We start from the raw sequence: 20,609 nt of genomic DNA, 5'->3' as shown, positions 1-20,609 counted from the left end.
TGGGTCTAACACAACCTCCTGAGTTTTGGTGGGGTTTAAGATGAGATGGTTGCTGTCACACCACCACTTTCTTTGAATGAAACACCACTACGGTGATCTCCACATTCTGCGTCGTTCTAGATGTGTCTCAGCTAAGTGTCTCTTGAATCTCAAGTGTCGTTTTTTGCTCTGACAAAAAGAGGAAGAGTCCCTGAGGATGTGATACTTGTTGTGTATTGTATTCTACTGTGTAGACATTAGCAGCTCCTGTGTTCCTTGAGGGTGTGATGACACCCTCAGAGGACTGTAGAGTCACGCAGTGTGTTCCCTGTGGCCTCGTTCACCAGAGAGCTCCAAGCTCAGTGTCCACCCTGCAGTCAACGTGGAGGATGTGGACTCAGGCAATGGCCAGCAGGAAGGGGGGCGCCGACACATCCCTGAAATCCTCATCCCCCAAGACCCCAACATCAAGACCCTGACCGTACCCAAAGTCTCCAAAGCCAGCCGCCAGAAGTGAGTGCCCCCCCCCTGTCTCATTACCATAGAAATAGAGTCCCATTCTATAATTGTATCTCTGTTGTATCTATTGTATCTCTATTGTATTGTATCTCTATCCCTATGGTCACGACTTTCTCTCTGCCTCGATAACTCACTGTGGTGATTGCTCTGAATAATGGCACTAGGGTAAATAAGGATTGTTGGACAATGGAAAAAAATAAGTATTGTGTGAGTAATTGGCAACTCTTTCATGCATACATGCATACATGATGCTACAGTGATGTTTCACATTCCCTGTCTCTGTGTGTTCTTTCTCTCTTCCATTATTGCTTTGGCCCCGAACAGCAAATCTGCTGATAAAGAGTAAGATTGGAGCATGGGTGTATTGTACAGTAGTAGATATTAGACTATGTTTCCAGAGTGCAATGGCTTTTGATTTATTTGATGGATAACCCCCCCCCCCCTACTGTCAGTAGACATGATGTCTAGTATCCCTTACGCATGTACATGGCGTCTAGTATGCCTTATCCCTCTCTTCTCTTTGTCTTACACTGTGTTTGTAGTTCTCTGTGATACTGTTCTATGTTGTGCTGTACTGTGCTGTACTGTGCTGTACTGTGCTGTACTGTGCTGTACTGATTGCTGTACTGATTGTGTTGTTCTTTTTTTGTTCTATACTATATTCTATTGACTGCTTTATGGCTGTCGGTCATGTCAATAGTAAACTGCAATAAACAGATGAGTTGTATCTTGCACTGTCTTCAGTGTGTCATCTGCTTAGTGTTCTAGCTGGAGTTCAGTTCTTGTACAAGGTACAACCTCATGTTTTACATATTCAATCACATTCACATATATAGATACTCAGATATATTCAATGCACTCCATTATGTACATTTTAAGCACTATAATGCCACCATTTTTTTTTATTGTTCCTTGAGTCACTTTATGACTTTCTCCGTCTCACTCTTTTTCTCTGATTTGCATCATCTGTCCCTCCTCACCATCTCCCCCACCGCACCGACTACCTCCCACAACCCTCACATCAATACTCCCCCACATACCTCCACACATATTCTCTCCTCTGTCCCTGTTGATGGAACCATGGGCTGACCTAGTGAGAAGAAACCAAGGAATATCTGGACCAAGATGTAAGATATGTAATCGTTATCACATCGTCCAGGATTCATCAATCCATACGTCACTATTCATAACATTTTTTAGAAACCCCCCTGAATGACTTCACCTCTTCTGCTTCCCATAATGTGGTGTAGAGTCTCAATAGCTCGAGCTCAGAAATGCTCAGAACTTGGGAGGTTAGTTCAACTCATCTCACTCCATTGTGATGGAATGCTCAGCCATCATCATTCCATCATGTTTAGCCCACATCAGTTCATCGTAAGCATACTACTACCATATACTGTGTCATGGGGGAAAATAGCAAGACATATTCTACATATTCTGAAATGATTCTGTAGGAGCCTCTCTCTCTCTCTCTCTCTCTCTCTCTCTCTCTCTCTCTCTCTCTCTCTCTGTCAATCATCATCTCCATTTCTATCTACTCTCTGTTTCTGTATATCAGCTCTCCAGTGTCTTACTGTGCTACAGTGCTGTTTCCTGATCCTGCCTACCTTCCTCAGAAAGAAGCTTTACTCCCAGAGTGAGGATGATGAAGAGGAGCCAGAGACGGCTGTGAGGGCCTGGCCCAGCCAGTCCAGCATCTACAGCACAGATGATGGGTGAATACTGAATACTGACTTCCACATTACTTACTTGTTAAAAAAGACTCTCATACACATTTCAGTTCTTCTAGTTCACCTTGGTCACAGAATTACAAGACATCAGTGAGTGTTGTTGCTGTTGAATCAGAATCAGAATCAGAAGACTTTATTGCCATGACATGTAAACATGTTAGGAATTTGGTTTGGGACAGTGGAGCACGGTTTACAGCAGGACAGGTGCAAGACAGGACAAGACAGTGCAAACCAACATCATAGTGCAAGAGTCATAAATAATATAAATATAAGAAGTGCAAAGATCAAGTGTTCAAGTGTTCATGTCCAGACAGTCCAAAGCTCTCTGGGTGGGGGTGGAGGGAGGGTAGATAGATAGGGGTCAGGTCAGGGGGGGGAGAAAACTCAAGGGAAATATTTCATTAGGTGTGCTTAGATAGATAGATAGATAGATAGATAGATAGATAGATAGATAGATAGATAGATAGATAGTTTATTAGCCACACGACCAAAGCTGGTGGAATTTGTTCTCGGTACAGCATATTGATCTCTGCAGCACACAAATGACAAAAACAAAGAAGTGCACAATAGACAACATCAGACCAAAAATAATAATAAATAGACACCAACAGACAATCGTATGCATGTCGGTTATGACAGAGAGGAGGGGGCTAGAGGGAGGCGTTCAGAGTCCTGATGGCTATGGGGAAAAAAGCTGTTGGTGAACCGTTTAGTCTTTGTGGACAATGACTTGTAAGCGCCTCCGTGAGGGGAGTGTTACTGCTAACACTGAGATGCTTTCAGATTAAAGGAGCGTCCGGCCTCGTCTGCTAGCCAGGCTAGCACTGTGGTGAACGAGCGCCTGCAGGAGCTGGTCAAGATGTTTAAGGAGAGGACAGAGAAAGCCAAAGAGAAACTTATAGATCCTGATGACTCTGATGACGACACCCCCCCGGCCTGTGAGTGATACATAACATACACAGCACAGCTGGACGCAGGTACAATGCGTTCAACATTCACTTGCTCCCAGTGAGCGGGCCAGCGCCTTGCATGGTAGCTTGCCGCCACTGGTGTGTGAATGTGTGTGTGAACGGGTGAATGAGAGGCCGTTGTAAAGCGCTTTGGATAAAGGCGCTACATAAGTAATATCATTTACCATTTATTTACAAGTAATACCACACATACAGGTATGCTGTTAAAAACACAGAGCATACAGACAATGGCGTCAGTTAGCTTGAACACCTTGGACATCAGCTCAAATAAACATCAAGTAGAGGTCAATCGGGTTCTTGGCTAAAGAAGGCACCTGTTGTGAAGGGGTTAACTTTCATTTCCAGGTGCAAACACACAGCCACATGTACACCAACCACAACCACCATTCACCTGACCTTTCACCTTTGACCTGTGCTTCTCATCTGTGACCTCTGACCTGCCCCAGCCCCAGCGAAGACAGCTGCAGCACCTCCTCCAGCGCCTCCGGAGGAGCAGAAGGAGGAGGAGGGGGCACACCCAGCCCCTTCTGACAGGGACGTGGAGGAACAGCCCCCCAAGTCTGGGCTGTGCTGCAAGGTGACCCCCCCTCGCTGGATACGAGCCCTGCTGCAGTACCGCTTTCCCTCTAGCATCGACCCCTTCACCAGTGAGCTCCCCGCCCGCCACCTAGACTACCTCTTCTACTTCTACTAGTTCTACCACTCCTTTCTCATTCTCCTGCTTTACTCCTCCTCCATTCTCCCCTTCCTCTCTCTCTCTCTCTCTCTCTCTCTCTCTCTCACCATCTCCTGCTTGGTTCCTCCTTTCCTTATCTAGTTTCTTCTCTTTCGACTTCCTGTAGTTTCTTGCTTTCCCTTTCTCACTCATCCTAATCGCCCCTCCTCTGGCGTATTTGCTTCTCTATTTCGAGTCTTCCTGTGTACCTTTTATCTGAGTGTTTGGCTCCTCCAAGTGGTGGATCTCTTGGTTCATCTCTCAAAGACTTAAGTATGCGTACAGCACCAGTCAAAAGTTTGGACACACTTTTCCCATGAATGTGTACCAGTAATGTACATACAGTCACCAGCCACTTTATTAGGTACACCTTTTCAACTGCTCGTTAATGCAAATATGTAATCAGCCAATCAAGTGATACATGGCTTATAAACAAAACTTACATTTTAGGATGTGTTCAAAAGCAAGGACTGTGTGATCATCTAATTGTGTGTAGTTATGTCTTTTTAGCATGGTGATGTTCTATCAGCATGTTGTGATGTGCTAAACATGCAATTAGATTTTAGTCTTTTTAGCTCCTAGCTTCTAGCAGCTGTTTTGCGTTTTGTGTTTTTATTCTAGGTGAGTTTCTCCAGTATTTGGTTTGAGGTGTACCAACATTCAAATAAGCATAACTTCTTCAGCTTTCAATGTATGGACGACACATCATTTGAAAGCTTACAATCTGCACTTATAATCAAATTTTTTTTTTTTTTTTTTAAATCTACTTGAGGACACCAGATCCTGTCACATATAATATGTAACTCTGATAAAACCCCCTGCTTTCTCTGTCCTCAGACCTGATCTATGTGTTGTGGCTGTTTTTCGTCACCTTGGCCTGGAACTGGAACGTGTGGCTGATCCCAGTGCGCTGGGCCTTCCCCTACCAGACCCCCAGTAACATCTACCTGTGGCTGCTCACCGACTACCTGTGTGACCTCATCTACATCCTGGACATCCTGGTCTTCCAGCCCCGCCTGCAGTTTGTCCGCGGTGGAGACATCGTGGTGAGATCACCACACACACACACACACACACACACACACACTCAGATGCACACACACACACACACACTCAGACGCACACACACACACACACACACACACTCACACACACTCAGACTCACACACACACACACACACACAAAAGTTTTTACATAGATATTCACAAAGTATTCATGCATGTTGTCTACTATACAGTACATCACACTATAATCACATGCCTTTTACAAACAAAATAATGAGGCCACAACCATTGATGTGTGTCTTTTTATTATCCATTGCAGTTTGACAAAAAGGACATGAGAATGAATTACATCAAATCCTTCCGGTTCAGGGTAACATTTGTATTCTTTTCATCGCTACACTGAATGATAATACTGTTGTAAATAAGACAATTTTGACCGTACCATGATATTAAGATAATGTTTCACTTCGGTCCCTGACCGTAGAGGTGTTCGTCTGTGTGTTTCTGTTCCAGATGGACCTGGTCAGTCTTGTCCCTCTGGAGCTTTTCTATTTCAGAACTGGGATCAACCCCCTCCTCCGCTTTCCACGGCTACTAAAGGCAAGGCTCTCCAGTGTGTGTGGTACAGCACTCCAGTTGAGGTGGGATGAGGGGGGATGGCATCCCCCTTTTTAAAGGGGTAGTGGTGGTCTAGTGGATAGTGAGTTGGACTTGGGATCGGAAGGTTGTGAGTTCAAATCCCGCCTGAAGCCACACCACTACTAGTGTGCCCTTGGGTAAGGCACTTAGCCCTCAGTTACTCCAGGGGGAATGTCCCTGTAATTCGTAATTGTAAGTCGCTTTGGATAAAAGCGTCTGCTAAATGGCTAAATTAAATTAAAATTAATTAAAACTGCCATCCCCCCTTTCCATCCCTTATGTCATTTTATCAATGGACGTGGTTTTACTGCTATTTCAACATTTAGTTTTGCGAATATTGAGTAAAATACTGTGGGCGAGGGGGCACGCACACATGCAATGGCATTTTTACCAAGTCACTGACACTGAAGTAACTGACGCGGTGGGGATGCTAAAATTGTCCCCATATGATAAAATCCACCATCCCTCCTGATTTTCTTTTACAACTTGAGTACTGGGTACAGGAGATCAGAATATTCTTCATCAATTCAAATACTGTTCAGCGATGACATCTAACGTTTGCACTTACGATGCTTTTCTAGATCAATTCTTTCTTTGAGTTCAACGAGCGACTTGAGGCCATCCTGACAAATGCCTACGTATACAGGTACAGAAAATCCAAACTTTGTCAACTGTAATCGTAGTCTTCACACTTTGTCTATCATCATTCTCAGGTCTTTGTTTTATTGTTTGATTGTATTATCATACAATAAGCCACGGTCTTAGGTTTTCCGAGCTAAAGCCAAAAGGAAGCTCTGTATAATAATCTCTCTCTGCTACTTTCTCATTGGACCAGAGTGATCCGGACCACGACCTACCTGCTGTACTGCCTGCACATTAACGCCTGTCTGTTCTACTGGGGGTCTGCCTACGAAGGACTCGGCTCCACCAAGTGGGTCTACGACGGGAAGGGCAACAGGTGGGTGGTGATCAATTATGATCACAATCTTCTTCATCATGACCGTTATTATAATCAACATGATCTTCTTCATTTAATCTCCTGTCGGCGTCGTCTTCGCCATCATCACAACCACGTTCATCATCATCATCATCATCATCATCATCACCACAATCACCGCCACCACCATCATCATCATCATCATCGCCACCACCACCATCATCATCATCATCATCGTCATCATCACCACAATCACCGCCACCACCATCATCATCATCATCGTCATCATCATCATCACCACAACAACCACCGCCACCACCATCATCATCATCATCATCATCATCATCACCACAATCACCGCCACCATTATCATCATCATTATCATTATAATTATCATTATCATTATCATCATCATTACATCTTCACAATATCTTATTCCTTACCGCTCTCACAGCCAGACAACATGTTTCCATGTGTTTCAGTTACATCCGCTGCTACTACTTTGCAGTGAAGACCCTAATCACCATCGGTGGACTGCCTGACCCCACAACGCTCTTTGAGATTGTGTTTCAGCTCATCAACTACTTTGTTGGAGTATTTGCCTTCTCCATCATGATTGGACAGGTTGTTTAATCATTTCATGAATATGTTTGGAGATTTGATTGGCCTACTTCCAGACCACGTGTTGCTCTCACAGTATCAGCTGATTACAGTTTTACTGTTACTATTGTCGACCGGCAGTTTCAATTGGTGGCAGTTGACTCAGTTTTGGCCAATGGCGATCAATCTCTTCCAGATGAGAGATGTGGTTGGTGCAGCCACAGCAGGACAGACGTACTACCGGGCCTGTATGGACAACACTGTGAAGTACATGGCCTCCTACCGCATTCCCAAAGAAGTCCAGAACAGGGTCAAGACCTGGTACAACTATACCTGGCAGTCCCAGGGCATGCTGGGTAATCTGATGTCATTTCATGCATACTGTATATGCAGTACTCAAGTTGTAAAAGAAAATCAGGGGGGATGGTCGATTTGATCATATGGGGACAATTTTAGCATCCCCACAGCGTCAGTGACTTCAGTGTCAGTGACTTGGTAAAAATGTCACTGCATGTGTGCGTGCCCCCTCGCCCACAGTATTTTACTCAATATGCGCAAAACTAAATGTTGAAATAGCAGTAAAACCACGTTCATTGATAAAAATGACATAAGGGATGGAAAGGGAGGATGGCAGTTTTAGAAGGGTGATGATTTTGGACGTTTTTATTTCAGGGGGGGATGCCATCCCCCCTCATCCCCCCTCAACTCGAGTACTGTGTATATCTATATATACTGTATATATTCATATTCAAGCATACTGTACTTTTTTGAGCATCTCTATGCAAAATAGGCTTTATATAATTAACCTAGCAATTATGAATGCTTGAAACTTGTTCTATTGAAATCTCTACTGTACTGTTTAAATGGACTGCACTTATATAGCACCTTTATCCAAAGTGGCCTCTCATTCACCCATTCACACACACATTCACACACCAATGGCGGCAAGCTACCATGCAAGGCGCCGGCCGGCCCGCTCACTGGGAGCAATTTGGGGTTCAGTGTCTTGCCCAAGGACACTTCGACATGTGGCCAGCCGGGGCTCGAACCGCCGATCTGCCAACCTTGCGATCATTAGACAGTTTATGTTAGGTTTACTTCATAGATCATGTGTCATATAAAGACTGGATTGTTTTATGACTGGTTGACTGTGTTTGTGCCTCTGTCTCTCCTCATATAGATGAGCAGGAGCTTCTGGTCCAGCTGCCAGATAAGATGAGGCTGGACATCGCTGTGGACGTCAACTACTCCATCGTCAGTAAAGTGGCTCTCTTCCAGGTGAGTTAAGCGTCAGGGTCACGTTGAATCTGTCTTTCCGGGGCGCTTAGGTGGCGTAGTGGGCTAAGCGTCAACCACGAAAACTGCAGGGTTCCTGGTGTTGTCATCCCTTCTCTCTCTCTCACCCATCCTCTCTCTCACCCCCCCCAAAAAAGAATCTGTCTTTCCCCAAATATGATTAAAGGAACACGACAAGGAAAAAACCACCACCACCACCACCACAGCTGTGTTACTGTATCACTCTGTACTTCTCACCCTGGCCTCTGCCCCACCAGGGTTGTGACAGACAGATGATCTTTGACATGCTGAAGAGACTGACGTCTGTGGTCTACCTCCCAGGGGACTACGTCTGCAAAAAGGTAAAGTCCAAAGCATGATGTCGTGACATTAGAATTATAAGGTTCTATCTCAATTTTTGTCAGAATTGAGTTTTTTTACATAATCTGATCCATTAGGTGTTTATTAATGCCTGTGTGGTGTTATTTTTTAAAATTTTACATTTTTTAGTTAGTAATTAATAAAATACAAAGGTTCCATCTCACAAAACATAATGGAATGTAAAAACTTTGACGCTCAATATCTCTGAACTACCCTAAACGGAGATAGAACCTTATAATTCTAAGCTCACGATGTGATAGGCTAGCTTTCCCACCTACCCAGCCTGTGTGTCTGTGACGCCGTTTATATGTACAAACATTCACTGTACAATCTGCTCTCTGCTGCTATGTTGTAGCTGTAATACAGAAGATTCACAGGTACATGCCTCCCTACTCCCTACTTAGATTGTACAATACAGAATCTGTACAGGTACATATTCACCACCCCGGACCTGGGGTGATAGGGCCTTTTCAGCCGCAGCCCCGTCCCTCTGGAACGCCCTCCCCAACCACATCAGACAGGCCAACACCCTCCCAAACATTTAAACAGGCCCTCAAAACCCACCTCTTCAAGCTCGCCTTCACCAGTTAACCCTCTCCCCCTCCCCTTCCCATGTGTCCCCAGCACTACCTTAATTAGGCCCCTATACTTTCTTTTATTTATCTTTTGTTTCTTTTTATTATTACTACTCAATCTTTTCAGTTTGTAAAGCGTCTTTGAGTGTCTAGAAAAGCGCTATATACTGTAAGTCTAATATTAATTATAGTATTATTATTATTACTTGTCTATCCCCCCCCCCTGTGTGGTGCAGGGCGAGGTGGGCCGGGAGATGTACATCATCAAGGCCGGGGAGGTGCAGGTGGTCGGCGGGCCGGACGGGAAGACCATATTTGTGACGCTAAAGGCGGGGTCTGTGTTTGGGGAGATCAGGTGAGCGGCCGGAATCTAGCTTCTGTTATCTGTCCCAACTGCCACTTTAGACTGTCTCCTATATGTTCGTATATGTTCCTTTCTCCTATATGTTCCTGTCTCCTATAGGATCTTTACTAATGTCTCCTCTCTGATTGGACCTTTATATTTGGTCTACCTTTAACTTCATTAGAAGTGGCATTTTATAAATATCTACTTTATATACGGTAGCTTGCTGGCAGTGGGCGGAGGGAACAGGCGCACGGCGAACGTGGTGGCGCACGGCTTCGCTAACCTGTTCATCCTGGACAAGAAGGACCTCAACGACATCCTGGTACATTACCCAGAGTCCCAGAAGCTGCTCCGCAAGAAAGCCAGGTGAGAGAGAGAGAGAGAGAGAGAGAGAGAGAGAGAGAGAGTTCAGAATAGCCAGCTCTAGAGTCATTTACAGTATGGGAATTCACTGATATTTAGAGTCTAACTGGACCCCTACAAACAGGTTCAATGATGAGGTTGAATCGTGCACTGTATGATAATTTTTGCTTCAATGTTTAGTTTGCGCCTTAATCAACCTTAGGGATGACTGATGATGTCATGTTGTTTTTGACCACAGGAAGATGCTGACGAAGGATAAGAAGCCAGAGCCTAAGAAGAAGGAGGCGGCCCAGGTGATTCCTCCTCCCCGCGCAGAGACGCCCAAGCTGCTCAAAGCCGCTCTGGAGATGACGGAGAAATCAGGTCTCAAGGGAGCGCTCACCAAGATCAAGGAGAAGACCCAGAACAAGTCCAGCATTTCTCTACAGGTTCAGTATTTATTTACACACACACACAGACACACACACACACACACACACACATTCACAGTTCACAGCGATTGATTTCTCCAAACTCCCCCTTTCTTTCAAACAGCCCTCCATCTCCTCGTCCCAGCCTCCCCCCTCTCCCGTCTCCTCCGGCCCGGACCAAGAGTGCAAGTCTGACGCCGTGTCCCCGACCTCCGACAGCTCCACGCCGCTCCCCACCACCTCCTCCCAGTGTCACAACGATCAGGCTCCCTCCATGGAGCAGGGCCGAAAGGAGGGTGAGGGAGGAGAGGAGGCAGCAGAGAGCGGGAAGAAGAAAGAAAAGAAGAAGCCCTGATGAGTCGTCACAGAATGTCACTCTCTCTATGTAACCCAAGGGAAGTGGTCGTTCCTCCCTCTGCATACTGCTGTTGAGAGAGAGAGAAAGAGAGAGGGAGGAAGAGAGAGAAGGAGGGGATCAGAGATCAGAGAGAACCATACTGTACGTCCTACAGACCATCCTGTCATGTCGCAGAGATGTCTGAGATACTGGGCAAAACTACTACCGGTACTTGCCCAGGTCTGAGGGCCGATGTTCTCTAGGAGATCTAATACAATGAATATGTTCCTCAACGCTCCTCATGACTCCTATCTGACCCACGCTCTGCTCTCAGAGTTGTCCTGATGTGTTAATGTTACTTACACAGGGGGTTCTCTTGTCTACTGAGCACTATGTTGGTGTTTACAATCCCAGGGGTGAACGTACCATTCAGCAATAATTGACATGAGATCACATAGGGTGGAACTATGTGTGTGTGTGTGTGTGTGTGTGTGTGTGTGTGTGTGTGTGTGTGAGTGTGAGTGTGTGTGTGTGTGTGTGTGTGTGTGTGTGTGTGTGTGTGTGTGGGGGGGGGGGGGGGGGGGGGGGGTTGTTTGTGGAGGCGTCAACTTAGGGGTCTCCAGGTCTGTTGTTCTGTCTGCTCTCAATAACAAATGCCTTTTCCTAAACCTCAGTATTTGTATTAATTTGTAACAATTTTATGTTGTATTTATTCAGCTATGGGGGAAGACATTTCTGAGCAAACCATTGTATCCACTGGTTAACTCCCTTCATTCTTGGCAAATGTGGAAATGTGGGCTTTATTCTTTTGTGATGTGAGGGAATATTTTTGCTAAGTTGATAAGAAATGTTTACAATGTTTTGTAAAGATGAAAATTTGTTTATAGTTTTGCCTTATTTTTGGGTGTCTGGGTGTTTAGTTTATAGCTTGGAAAGTGTGTCAAATGGATCACAATTTATCTATCATCTGAAATGTTGAAAAAGATATGAAGTAGTTACAATGAAAATAAGAACTTTGTTTGTAAATGATGTTTTGTATGCAGAAAGGAAGTAGTGCAGCTAATACTTAGCAAATACTTTATCTTTATAAGTTCATCACCATGCTAGACAATCACATATCATTTACCTTTAGAGCCGGCAGCTACGAAGTGGTTACTTTTACGTAATGTAATTCAAGGTCCAATATGTTTTAGATTACACTGTACTTTATTGTCTACGTCATATGTGTCTGTGGTGGTATACTCATAAAGACACTCACCCATCATAAAGAAGCATAGCTGACCATTATCAGTTGCTTAGTTTCTGACAAGCAAAACAAAACATAATTCCCTTTTCCATTGTAACAGTAAGTTACAAATGAAAGGCAATGAAGTACAATTTAGTCTAAAACATTGGACATATTTCAGCAACCCTGAAATGCACCATCTTCAGAAGTTAGACTTTGGTACTTGACAGATTTGTTTCAACAGTTTCTTCTTCTTTTTAATAATCAAATAATTCACATGAAGACTGTCCCCAATCCATATACTGTATGAAAGTGTTTATGTTAGAGGTTTTTGTTATCTTTTTGATATCCATTTTACTATATGACAATATATACGATATATTCCACATTTCCACTAGACTAAATGCATTTTCATTTTCTTACAATAACTAATAACTGTTCTGGGTTTGTAAATACATTGTAAATACATTGTAAATCAAGAACAATATAATGTTCATTTTATTAGTTTGTAAATGTAGGATACTGTAGGCAAATGTATAGCCTAGTGTGTTTTCCTCCTGCAATCAATTCAAGGTTTATCATAGTTGGACATGATGCTAAATCGACCCTCAGTTTAGGGTATAAATGCCAGCTACTGAAACTGCCAGCAATCTGTAGATTCTATATGAACATTGTTAGTTTAGTGATGGACGTGTGTTATAGGTGACATAAAAGCGTACAAAGAACACTGAACGCATCGACGTCACTGTGATGAATGTTTCATGTTTTTGTGGATACTATTCAAATAAATGTCACATTGTTATCTTTGTGTGATTGAGATGTACAGGTGGATAGCTAATGCGCCGGGAAACAGTTTTTCCACACAACACAGTGAACACGTAGTCGACAGGGCTGACTTTGTTTGATAATATCATGTTTCATATATCATAATAACATACTGTAAATATCATACAATTAGAATGATCAAGACCTTGTAGAAGTGAATGGTGTAGTGTCTCTGATTAAGAATAGGGCTCAGTAACTTAAACGGAACTCTCCACATTATAGGAAAGCATCCAACTGGACTATGTGACTATTGTCAGGTAAAAGAAACAGTAGAACATGTAGCCTACTTGTTAACTGCAGGAAATACATCAGAAAGAAAGGAAAGGATGGAGGGACTGAAAATATACGGGACTAAGGCCCAATCCCACTTGGCCCCTCCGTTTTGCACTTTCACGTGTAGGGTGTGTGAAGACAGCCGATGCATAATAAACTTTATGACCTCTAGTCATTTGTAATAATTGCGGAGGTCATTTGTGCTCTTAATCCCGTGTGAATATCCCATGAAAGAGAGGTATGAGCACAATGTACCTACTTACATCTACTTAACGTCTGCTCAAGGGGGAGCTTTTAATTCGAACTATTTTATATAAATATATATGTGTTACGGTACATGTGGGAAAACTAGGGTTAGGGTTAGGTGCTACGTCGACTTGGTACATGCTGGCATGTCTAACCCTAACCCTAATCCTAACCCTAACCATAACCCTACCCCTAAACCTAACCCTAACCGTAGCACCTAACCCTAACCCTAGTTTTCCCACATGTACCGTGTTCCCACATGTACCGTAACATATATATATATATATATATATATATACATATATGCCTGCAAACTGTGACACTTTAAATAAATGTGAAACAATACTATTGTGCAATATGACAACCCTAGTCGTCCATCTGTACAGTATAGTACAGTGGATAGTGTACATAGCCTTTATTTATGTAAACCAGCTCCTTCCCTTCTTGTGATTTTTTGTAAAAGTTTTTTTTTTTTTTTCCTTTCCTAACACCAGGGGAGCCACCCCTCGTAAATTTCGTTGTTTGGTACCTGTACTGTAGCAATGACAATAAAGTCCATTCATTCATTCATTCATATATATATACAATGAACTGCAAGATCAGAAAGCAAGGCATACATTAGACACCGTCTTCCTTGACCATATAAGGCATTCAAACAGGCTTGTTTGCAGCGTGTTCAGTCGGGAAACTGTTTGGGAAACTACCTTGCTCAAGAATCTGAACGGTGTAGTGACTACATTATGGGTTCATGTTCTCCTCTTACTGTTGGTTGTGTAGTGGGAGGGAACCAGTTCTGGCACTAGGGGCAGAGGGGAGGATTATTAACGTTGCACTTTCCTGTTTAGATACACGAGTTTTGGTAACCATTTTCTGGTCCTGTACTGAGAGTACAAGTTGTTGTTTTGATTAAACAGTTATCATTACGTTGCCTACGTCTTTCCTTTTTCCTCCGGCACTACACTGGTGACCCGACGTGGATTTTTGTTAACGTAATTGTGTACAAAAACCAGCGACGAACATTACAATCCTGCAAAATGTCCGGGCGAGGAAGACGTTCAAACCAGCGGCAGCCATCACCATCCCCTGTCAGGGTAACGCGTGGTGCGCACACTCCCACTCTCAAGCTACCAGAATTCTGGGACTCAACGCCTGCTGCATGGTTTGCTATTGTAGAGGCACATTTCAATAAAAGTGACATCGATGACGACGACGACCGGTACAACCATGCTGTGGCAATGTTGGGCAGCTCCACCGCAGCTCGAGTGGTAGGTTTTTTGTCTGCTCCCCCGACGACGAACAAATATGAGCGCCTCAAGGCCCTGCTTCTAGAGACATTTGAACTGTCCACTGCGGAGAGGGTGCGTCGCCTATTTGCCATGTCGGACTTGGGTGACGAGAGGCCTTCTGCGAGCATGGAGAGGATGCTAAACCTGCTCGGTACAGAAGACCCCATGATCCTCTTCACAGAGCTGTTCATGCGCACATTGCCAGCTCAAGTTAGGATGGCGCTGGCCAACACCGCCATCATGGAGCCCCGCGCCCTGGCCAGGGAGGCGGACCGGTTCGTCTTGGCCATGCCTCAACGGTCCCCCGACCTGCTCGCTCCCGCGGCCGCCCCGCCACCCGACCGTCGCAGGAGAGCGAAGGATGACGCCAGACCTTCTGGCCAGCAGGGTAACGCTGCGGGCCATTGTTTCTACCACGCCACTTTTGGCGCCAAGGCCAAACGGTGCCGCTCACCCTGCACCTTCGGACCGACGGGAAACGGCGGGGCCGGCGCTCAGTAGTGGCCCTGAGCGCTGGCGTCACCAACAGGCTGCTCTTCATACAAGACACCGCCTCTGGTCGCAGTTTCCTTTGTGACACAGGTGCCCAGTGGAGCATCATTCCGGCAGAGAGATCGGATATGGCGAAGGAGGAGCGTGGTCCGCAGTTGGCAGGCGCGGACGGCACACCTATCTGCTCTTACGGCACTAGGGCGGTGGACGTGTGCTTCGGAGGGCAATGTTTTTCGTGGGATTTTGTCATAGCGGCTGTCACATTTCCCCTCCTTGGTGCGGATTTTCTGTGCGCCCACAACCTGTTGGTGGACGTGGGGAACAGGCGCCTGGTCAACTCACAGACTTTCGCTTCATTCGCCTGTACGCAGGGGGAGGCGGTCTACAGCGGGTGGTCCAATACGCTCGCCGAAAGTGACCAGTACCTTCGGCTGCTCGCCGAATTCCCCGACCTTACCAAGCCCACCTTCTCCGCGCCCACGGTGAAACACGGAGTGGAGCACCACATCGAGACCGAGGGGCCTCCCCTCCACGCCAGGGCCAGGCGCCTCAACCCGGAGAAGCTGGCCATCGCCAGGGCGGAGTTTGCGCATATGGAGCAGGTGGGCATCGTTCGGCGCTCGAGCAGCCCCTGGGCGTCTCCCCTGCACATCGTCCCTAAGTCAGACGGCGGGTGGCGCCCATGTGGGGACTACCGCCGCCTCAACGACGCGTCCAAGCCTGACCGCTACCCGGTCCCACATGTCCAGGACTTTTCAGCGAACCTGGCAGGCAAACGCTTCTTCTCCAAAGTGGACCTGGTACGGGGGTACCATCAGGTGCCGGTGCACCCCGAGGACGTCCCTAAGACGGCCGTAATCACGCCATTTGGGCTCTTCGAGTTTCTGCGGATGCCGTTCGGCCTGAAGAACGCGGCGCAGACCTTCCAACGCCTCATGCACTCGGTGCTCCGGGACCTACCATTCCTCTTCGTCTACTTGGATGACATCCTCGTCGCAAGCACCACGGAGGAGGAGCACCTGTCCCACCTCCGGGCCCTTTTCACACGGCTCAGCCAACATGGGCTGATTGTCAATCCGGCGAAGTGTGAGTTCGGACGGAACGCCATCGACTTTCTCGGGCACCGGGTCTCCGCAGAGGGGGTGACCCCCCTCCCCTCGAAGGTAGAAGCTGTCGCTGCTTTCCCGCGCCCCAGCACAATCAGCGAGCTCAAGGGGTTCATCGGGATGGTAACCTTCTACTATCGCTTCCTCCACCACATCGCTCACATCCTGCGGCCTCTGTACGATGCCCAGAAGGGCAAGACTCTGAAGCAGCCGGTGGACTGGACGGCGGAGCGTGTCAAAGCCTTTCAGGACACCAAGGCGGCCCTGGCCCGCGCTGCCATGTTGGCCCACCCCTCGCCCTCGGCACCCACTGCTCTCACCACGGACGCCTCTGACTTTGCTGTGGGAGCGGTGTACGAACAGTGGGTTGGGGACGCCTGGCAGCCTCTTGCATTCTTCAGCCGCCAGCTGTCTCCCAGAGAGCAAAGGTACAGCACATTCGACAGGGAGCTCCTCGGGCTGTGGCTTGCTGTCAGACACTTCCGTTTTTTACTGGAGGGCCGCGAGTTTACGGCCTACGTGGACCACAAGCCACTCACGCACGCCATGTCCAAGGTGGCGGAGCCGTGGTCCGACCGCCAACAGCGCCAGCTCGCCTACATATCCGAGTTCACCACAGACATCCAGCACGTTGCTGGGAAGTCCAACCAGGTCGCGGATTGTCTCTCCAGGGCGGTGGTTGGTGCGGTCCAACTGGGTTTGGACTACGCGCGCATGGCTGCAGACCAGGCCGCCGACCCCGCCGTCCAGGCTCTCAAGTTGTCGGACACAGGACTGCGCCTAGAAGAGGTGGTTTTCGGTGACGCAGGGGCCACGCTCCTGTGCGACGTCTCCATGGGTCAGCCACGACCGGTGGTCCCCGCCAACTGGAGGCGCCCCGCCTTCGAGGCGATACACGGCTTGTCTCACCCTGGTAGGAAACCGTCCTCACGGCTGGTGTCAGAGAAATTCGTCTGGCATGGGCTCAAGAGGGATGTGAGGGCCTGGGTTGACACGTGCATCGCCTGCCAGCGCGCCAAGGTGCATCGACACGTCAAGGCCCCCCTGGAGCAGTTCTCTGTGCCTGAGCGGAGGTTCGATCATGTAAACGTGGACCTGGTAGGGCCGCTGCCCCCCTCGCACGGATACACCTATCTCTTTACCATGGTGGACAGGACGACTCGCTGGCCGGAGGCAGTTCCGCTCTCCTCAACGACAGCCCCCGACCTGGCCCGGGCGTTCATCGCGGTGTGGGTCTCCCGCTACGGCACCCCTGCTGATCTCTCCTCTGACCGTGGCTCACAGTTTACTTCAGAGCTGTGGGCAGCGGTGGCGGAGAATCTGGGGGTCAAGCTCCACCGCACAACCGCCTATCACCCGCAGGCGAACGGGCTCTGTGAGCGTTTCCATCGATCCATGAAGGCCGCCCTTCGAGCCAGCCTCACGGACAGCGACTGGCTTGACAAGCTGCCGTGGGTCATGCTGGGGCTCAGGACAGCGCCTAAGGAGGACCTCCAGTCGTCGTCCGCTGAGCTGGTGTTTGGACAGCCGCTGCGGGTCCCCGGTGACTTCATTCCCAAGTCAACGGAGCCCTGGTCCGCCGCCGCTCAGCGCGCCTCCCTGCTGGACAGCGCCAGGACCTTCGTCCCGGTCCCGACTACGCAGCATGGTGTCCCTACTTCGAGGGTGCCCCCGGAGCTACACTCAGCGAGGTTCGTTTTCATTCGTCATGATGGCCACAGGACTCCACTACGTCCTCCTTATGACGGGCCTTTCCGTGTCATCGAGGCCGGAGCCAAGAACTTCATGGTTGACATGGGGGGTAGGCCTGAGTGTGTGTCCGTTGATCGCCTCAAACCGGCCCACTTGGACCTTGAACTGCCCCTGGACTTGGCCCTGCCACCGCGCAGAGGCCGGCCTCCAGTCCTACCTCCCCTGCCGCGCCCTGGCCATTCCCCCCTCCGACCCCGACAACCCCCCGCAGCTCGCGAGCCCCCGGTCGTCGCTGCCCCCCGTCCTTCCCTGCAGGAGGACGTGATGGGCGATGTCACACCTCCTCCCGCACCTCCTGACTTTACCTACGATCGTAGGGGCCGGGCCATACGCCCTCCTCGCCGTGAGGATTTCCAATATTGAGGTGAACACTGGGGGGGCTGGTGTAGTGACTACATTATGGGTTCATGTTCTCCTCTTACTGTTGGTTGTGTAGTGGGAGGGAACCAGTTCTGGCACTAGGGGCAGAGGGGAGGATTATTAACGTTGCACTTTCCTGTTTAGATACACGAGTTTTGGTAACCATTTTCTGGTCCTGTACTGAGAGTACAAGTTGTTGTTTTGATTAAACAGTTATCATTACGTTGCCTACGTCTTTCCTTTTTCCTCCGGCACTACAACACAAACATTCAGCTGATTTAAGGCAATCTTTTGGGTTTTGAAAATATCTATTCAATTCAGTATTTCTGCCTTTTACTCTCTCTCTCTCTCTCTCTCTCTCTCTCTCTCTCTCTCTCTCTCTCAAGTATCGGACAAGTTTCTCTCTACATTTTGATAGGTTTGGGATTCTCAGAAATGCACAAAGACTTGGGTTGTAGTCTTAATGATATCTTCCATGGTATGAGTTTCCTTGGTCATAACCATTTCTACTTTTGTCCAACACAGTAGTTTTGGACTGCCTTTTATTTGGAAAGAGTGGATACAAGCTATCCCTAGACTCTTGGTTTCTTTTTATATAGTAAGAAAGACCTATTGAAGTAAGAAGTGTCAATAACCGTGATCAAACATTTTATAAATAGTTGAGTTGAAGGGGGGTTATATGTAGATTTTCTGTCTACAATGTGACTGATATCCTCAAGACAATTTGAAATAATAAATCCTAAGACAAAAACATTGATAAGCACTTTACTGTACCATGTCAATGATTGCAGTTCACTTAAGGCAACATTTATGACCGTTGTTGCAGAATGTTTTATTGTTTTTCAAAAAAAAAATACAATAAAAATGCTTTGAACCACAAATATTCCTGTCTTGCCTTTTTTCTTTTTAAGTTGTTTGTCTTTAAAAGAAAGTTCCTTCAGGCCAATTGGGAGGGGTGGGGGTTGTGAGCCTGCAGTCCAACATTCTCAATGCATGGACACATAGACCTGCTGCACTGCCTGCAGATATGATATTGAGAGGGATGCTGACGTTTTCGCTTTAAAGCCAGTTTGTAGACTGTGTCAGAGGAAGAGTCAGAGTCATCTTCAGTATCGCTGTAACCTGGTGGGGTGCAGTTATCAAGAGAACCTGGAGACCACCCTCCTCCTTTCCTTCCATCGTAACTCTCCTCCAGGTGGACTATGTTGTTGTTAGTGACAATGGTGGTCCTTGATATCAACTCGTATAACCGGTTCCTATTCTGTAATGTCAACTTGTCCATGAGGTCCCTTGTGAGACAAAAGTACACAGATGTTAATTTTGGACAAGATAATACTTATCATTACAACCCACCAAACACCCTGCCACCCACACCTCAACATCTTGTCAACATTTACTACTTACCAATCAATGTCTTTATAGTCTTCATCCTGTTATTATGAGAGTTAAAGGAAACGCAAATTAGATGTAGCCAGCCTACAACACTGAAACAGTAGAATGTCCTTCTCAAATACAACGGAACATCATTTCAAACCTCTGTGCCTCCGATTCCGAAACGTGCTCCCCATTGATCCCAGATCCACTTCAGTATCAGGACCATGGACAGTGCCCACACGATGGCCTTCCAGTCGATCTGCACATGACCCCCTACGATCAGAGGCGGGGATGGGATAACTCTGATCACGAGTATCTACGGTGGCCGACAAGGGCAAACGCGCAAACGCGTATCTCATCATCAGCCCCTGACATGATGACGCGCTCCAACCACTCCAACCAAATATGGTCCATCAAGCTTCCGGGGGATAGGCGTGATGTCCGCAGCTGGATATACTTGAAATAATATGGTCCATCAAGCTTCCGGGTGATAGGCGTGATGTCCGCAGCTGGATATACTTGCCTGACAGGAGAGGAGCAGGAAACAAACACCTCTGACATCATATTATGAGGAACCGAAATGATTCATGGGAGAATGAGTTCTTCTACTTCTTCCTTCTTCTTCTTTTGGATTTAACGGCAGCTCGCATCCTTGACGTTGTGCTAACGCCATCTTGTGGATTTAACCAACTACTACATTGTCAAATTCTCCCTAACAGGTTTGTAGTCAACAGGATTTTTACTATAGGTTTAGCATGGATGTCATATGACTGACATTTTTAATTTTTAGAACAGGAAATAAACACACTAGAGCTTAGGTGTCCCACATTACCCAATGTCCCAGATTGCCCGAATTCACCCTATCTTACTTATAATACTTAACTTTTA

General features: G+C 47.0%; 1 protein-coding gene across 1 annotated transcript in view; it reads left to right on the top strand.

The window, feature by feature from the left end:
* Positions 1-19,990, top strand: part of LOC308170009 (uncharacterized protein) — a gene marked incomplete at both ends in the record, with an annotated part of 30,687 nt that extends 10,697 nt beyond the window's left edge. The window contains 19 exons of the mRNA XM_080544740.1: positions 327-492; positions 2,115-2,213; positions 3,012-3,166; positions 3,652-3,846; positions 4,752-4,960; positions 5,239-5,289; positions 5,433-5,519; positions 6,140-6,204; positions 6,394-6,516; positions 6,978-7,119; positions 7,292-7,451; positions 8,276-8,373; positions 8,649-8,732; positions 9,563-9,681; positions 9,892-10,038; positions 10,274-10,463; positions 10,570-10,741; positions 11,197-11,204; positions 19,925-19,990. Of these exons, the coding sequence (XP_080400866.1) occupies positions 327-492; positions 2,115-2,213; positions 3,012-3,166; positions 3,652-3,846; positions 4,752-4,960; positions 5,239-5,289; positions 5,433-5,519; positions 6,140-6,204; positions 6,394-6,516; positions 6,978-7,119; positions 7,292-7,451; positions 8,276-8,373; positions 8,649-8,732; positions 9,563-9,681; positions 9,892-10,038; positions 10,274-10,463; positions 10,570-10,741; positions 11,197-11,204; positions 19,925-19,990 (2,336 nt within the window). The remainder of the gene's footprint in view (positions 1-326; positions 493-2,114; positions 2,214-3,011; positions 3,167-3,651; positions 3,847-4,751; positions 4,961-5,238; positions 5,290-5,432; positions 5,520-6,139; positions 6,205-6,393; positions 6,517-6,977; positions 7,120-7,291; positions 7,452-8,275; positions 8,374-8,648; positions 8,733-9,562; positions 9,682-9,891; positions 10,039-10,273; positions 10,464-10,569; positions 10,742-11,196; positions 11,205-19,924) is intronic.
* Positions 19,991-20,609: the final 619 nt, after the last annotated feature.

The sequence above is a fragment of the Nansenia antarctica genome (genome assembly GCF_963989245.1).
Source record: "Nansenia antarctica genome assembly, chromosome: 14".
Lineage (NCBI taxonomy): Eukaryota > Metazoa > Chordata > Actinopteri > Argentiniformes > Microstomatidae > Nansenia > Nansenia antarctica.
The sequence above is the reverse complement of the archived record's forward strand: the minus strand, read 5'-3'. Positions and strand labels throughout refer to the sequence as shown.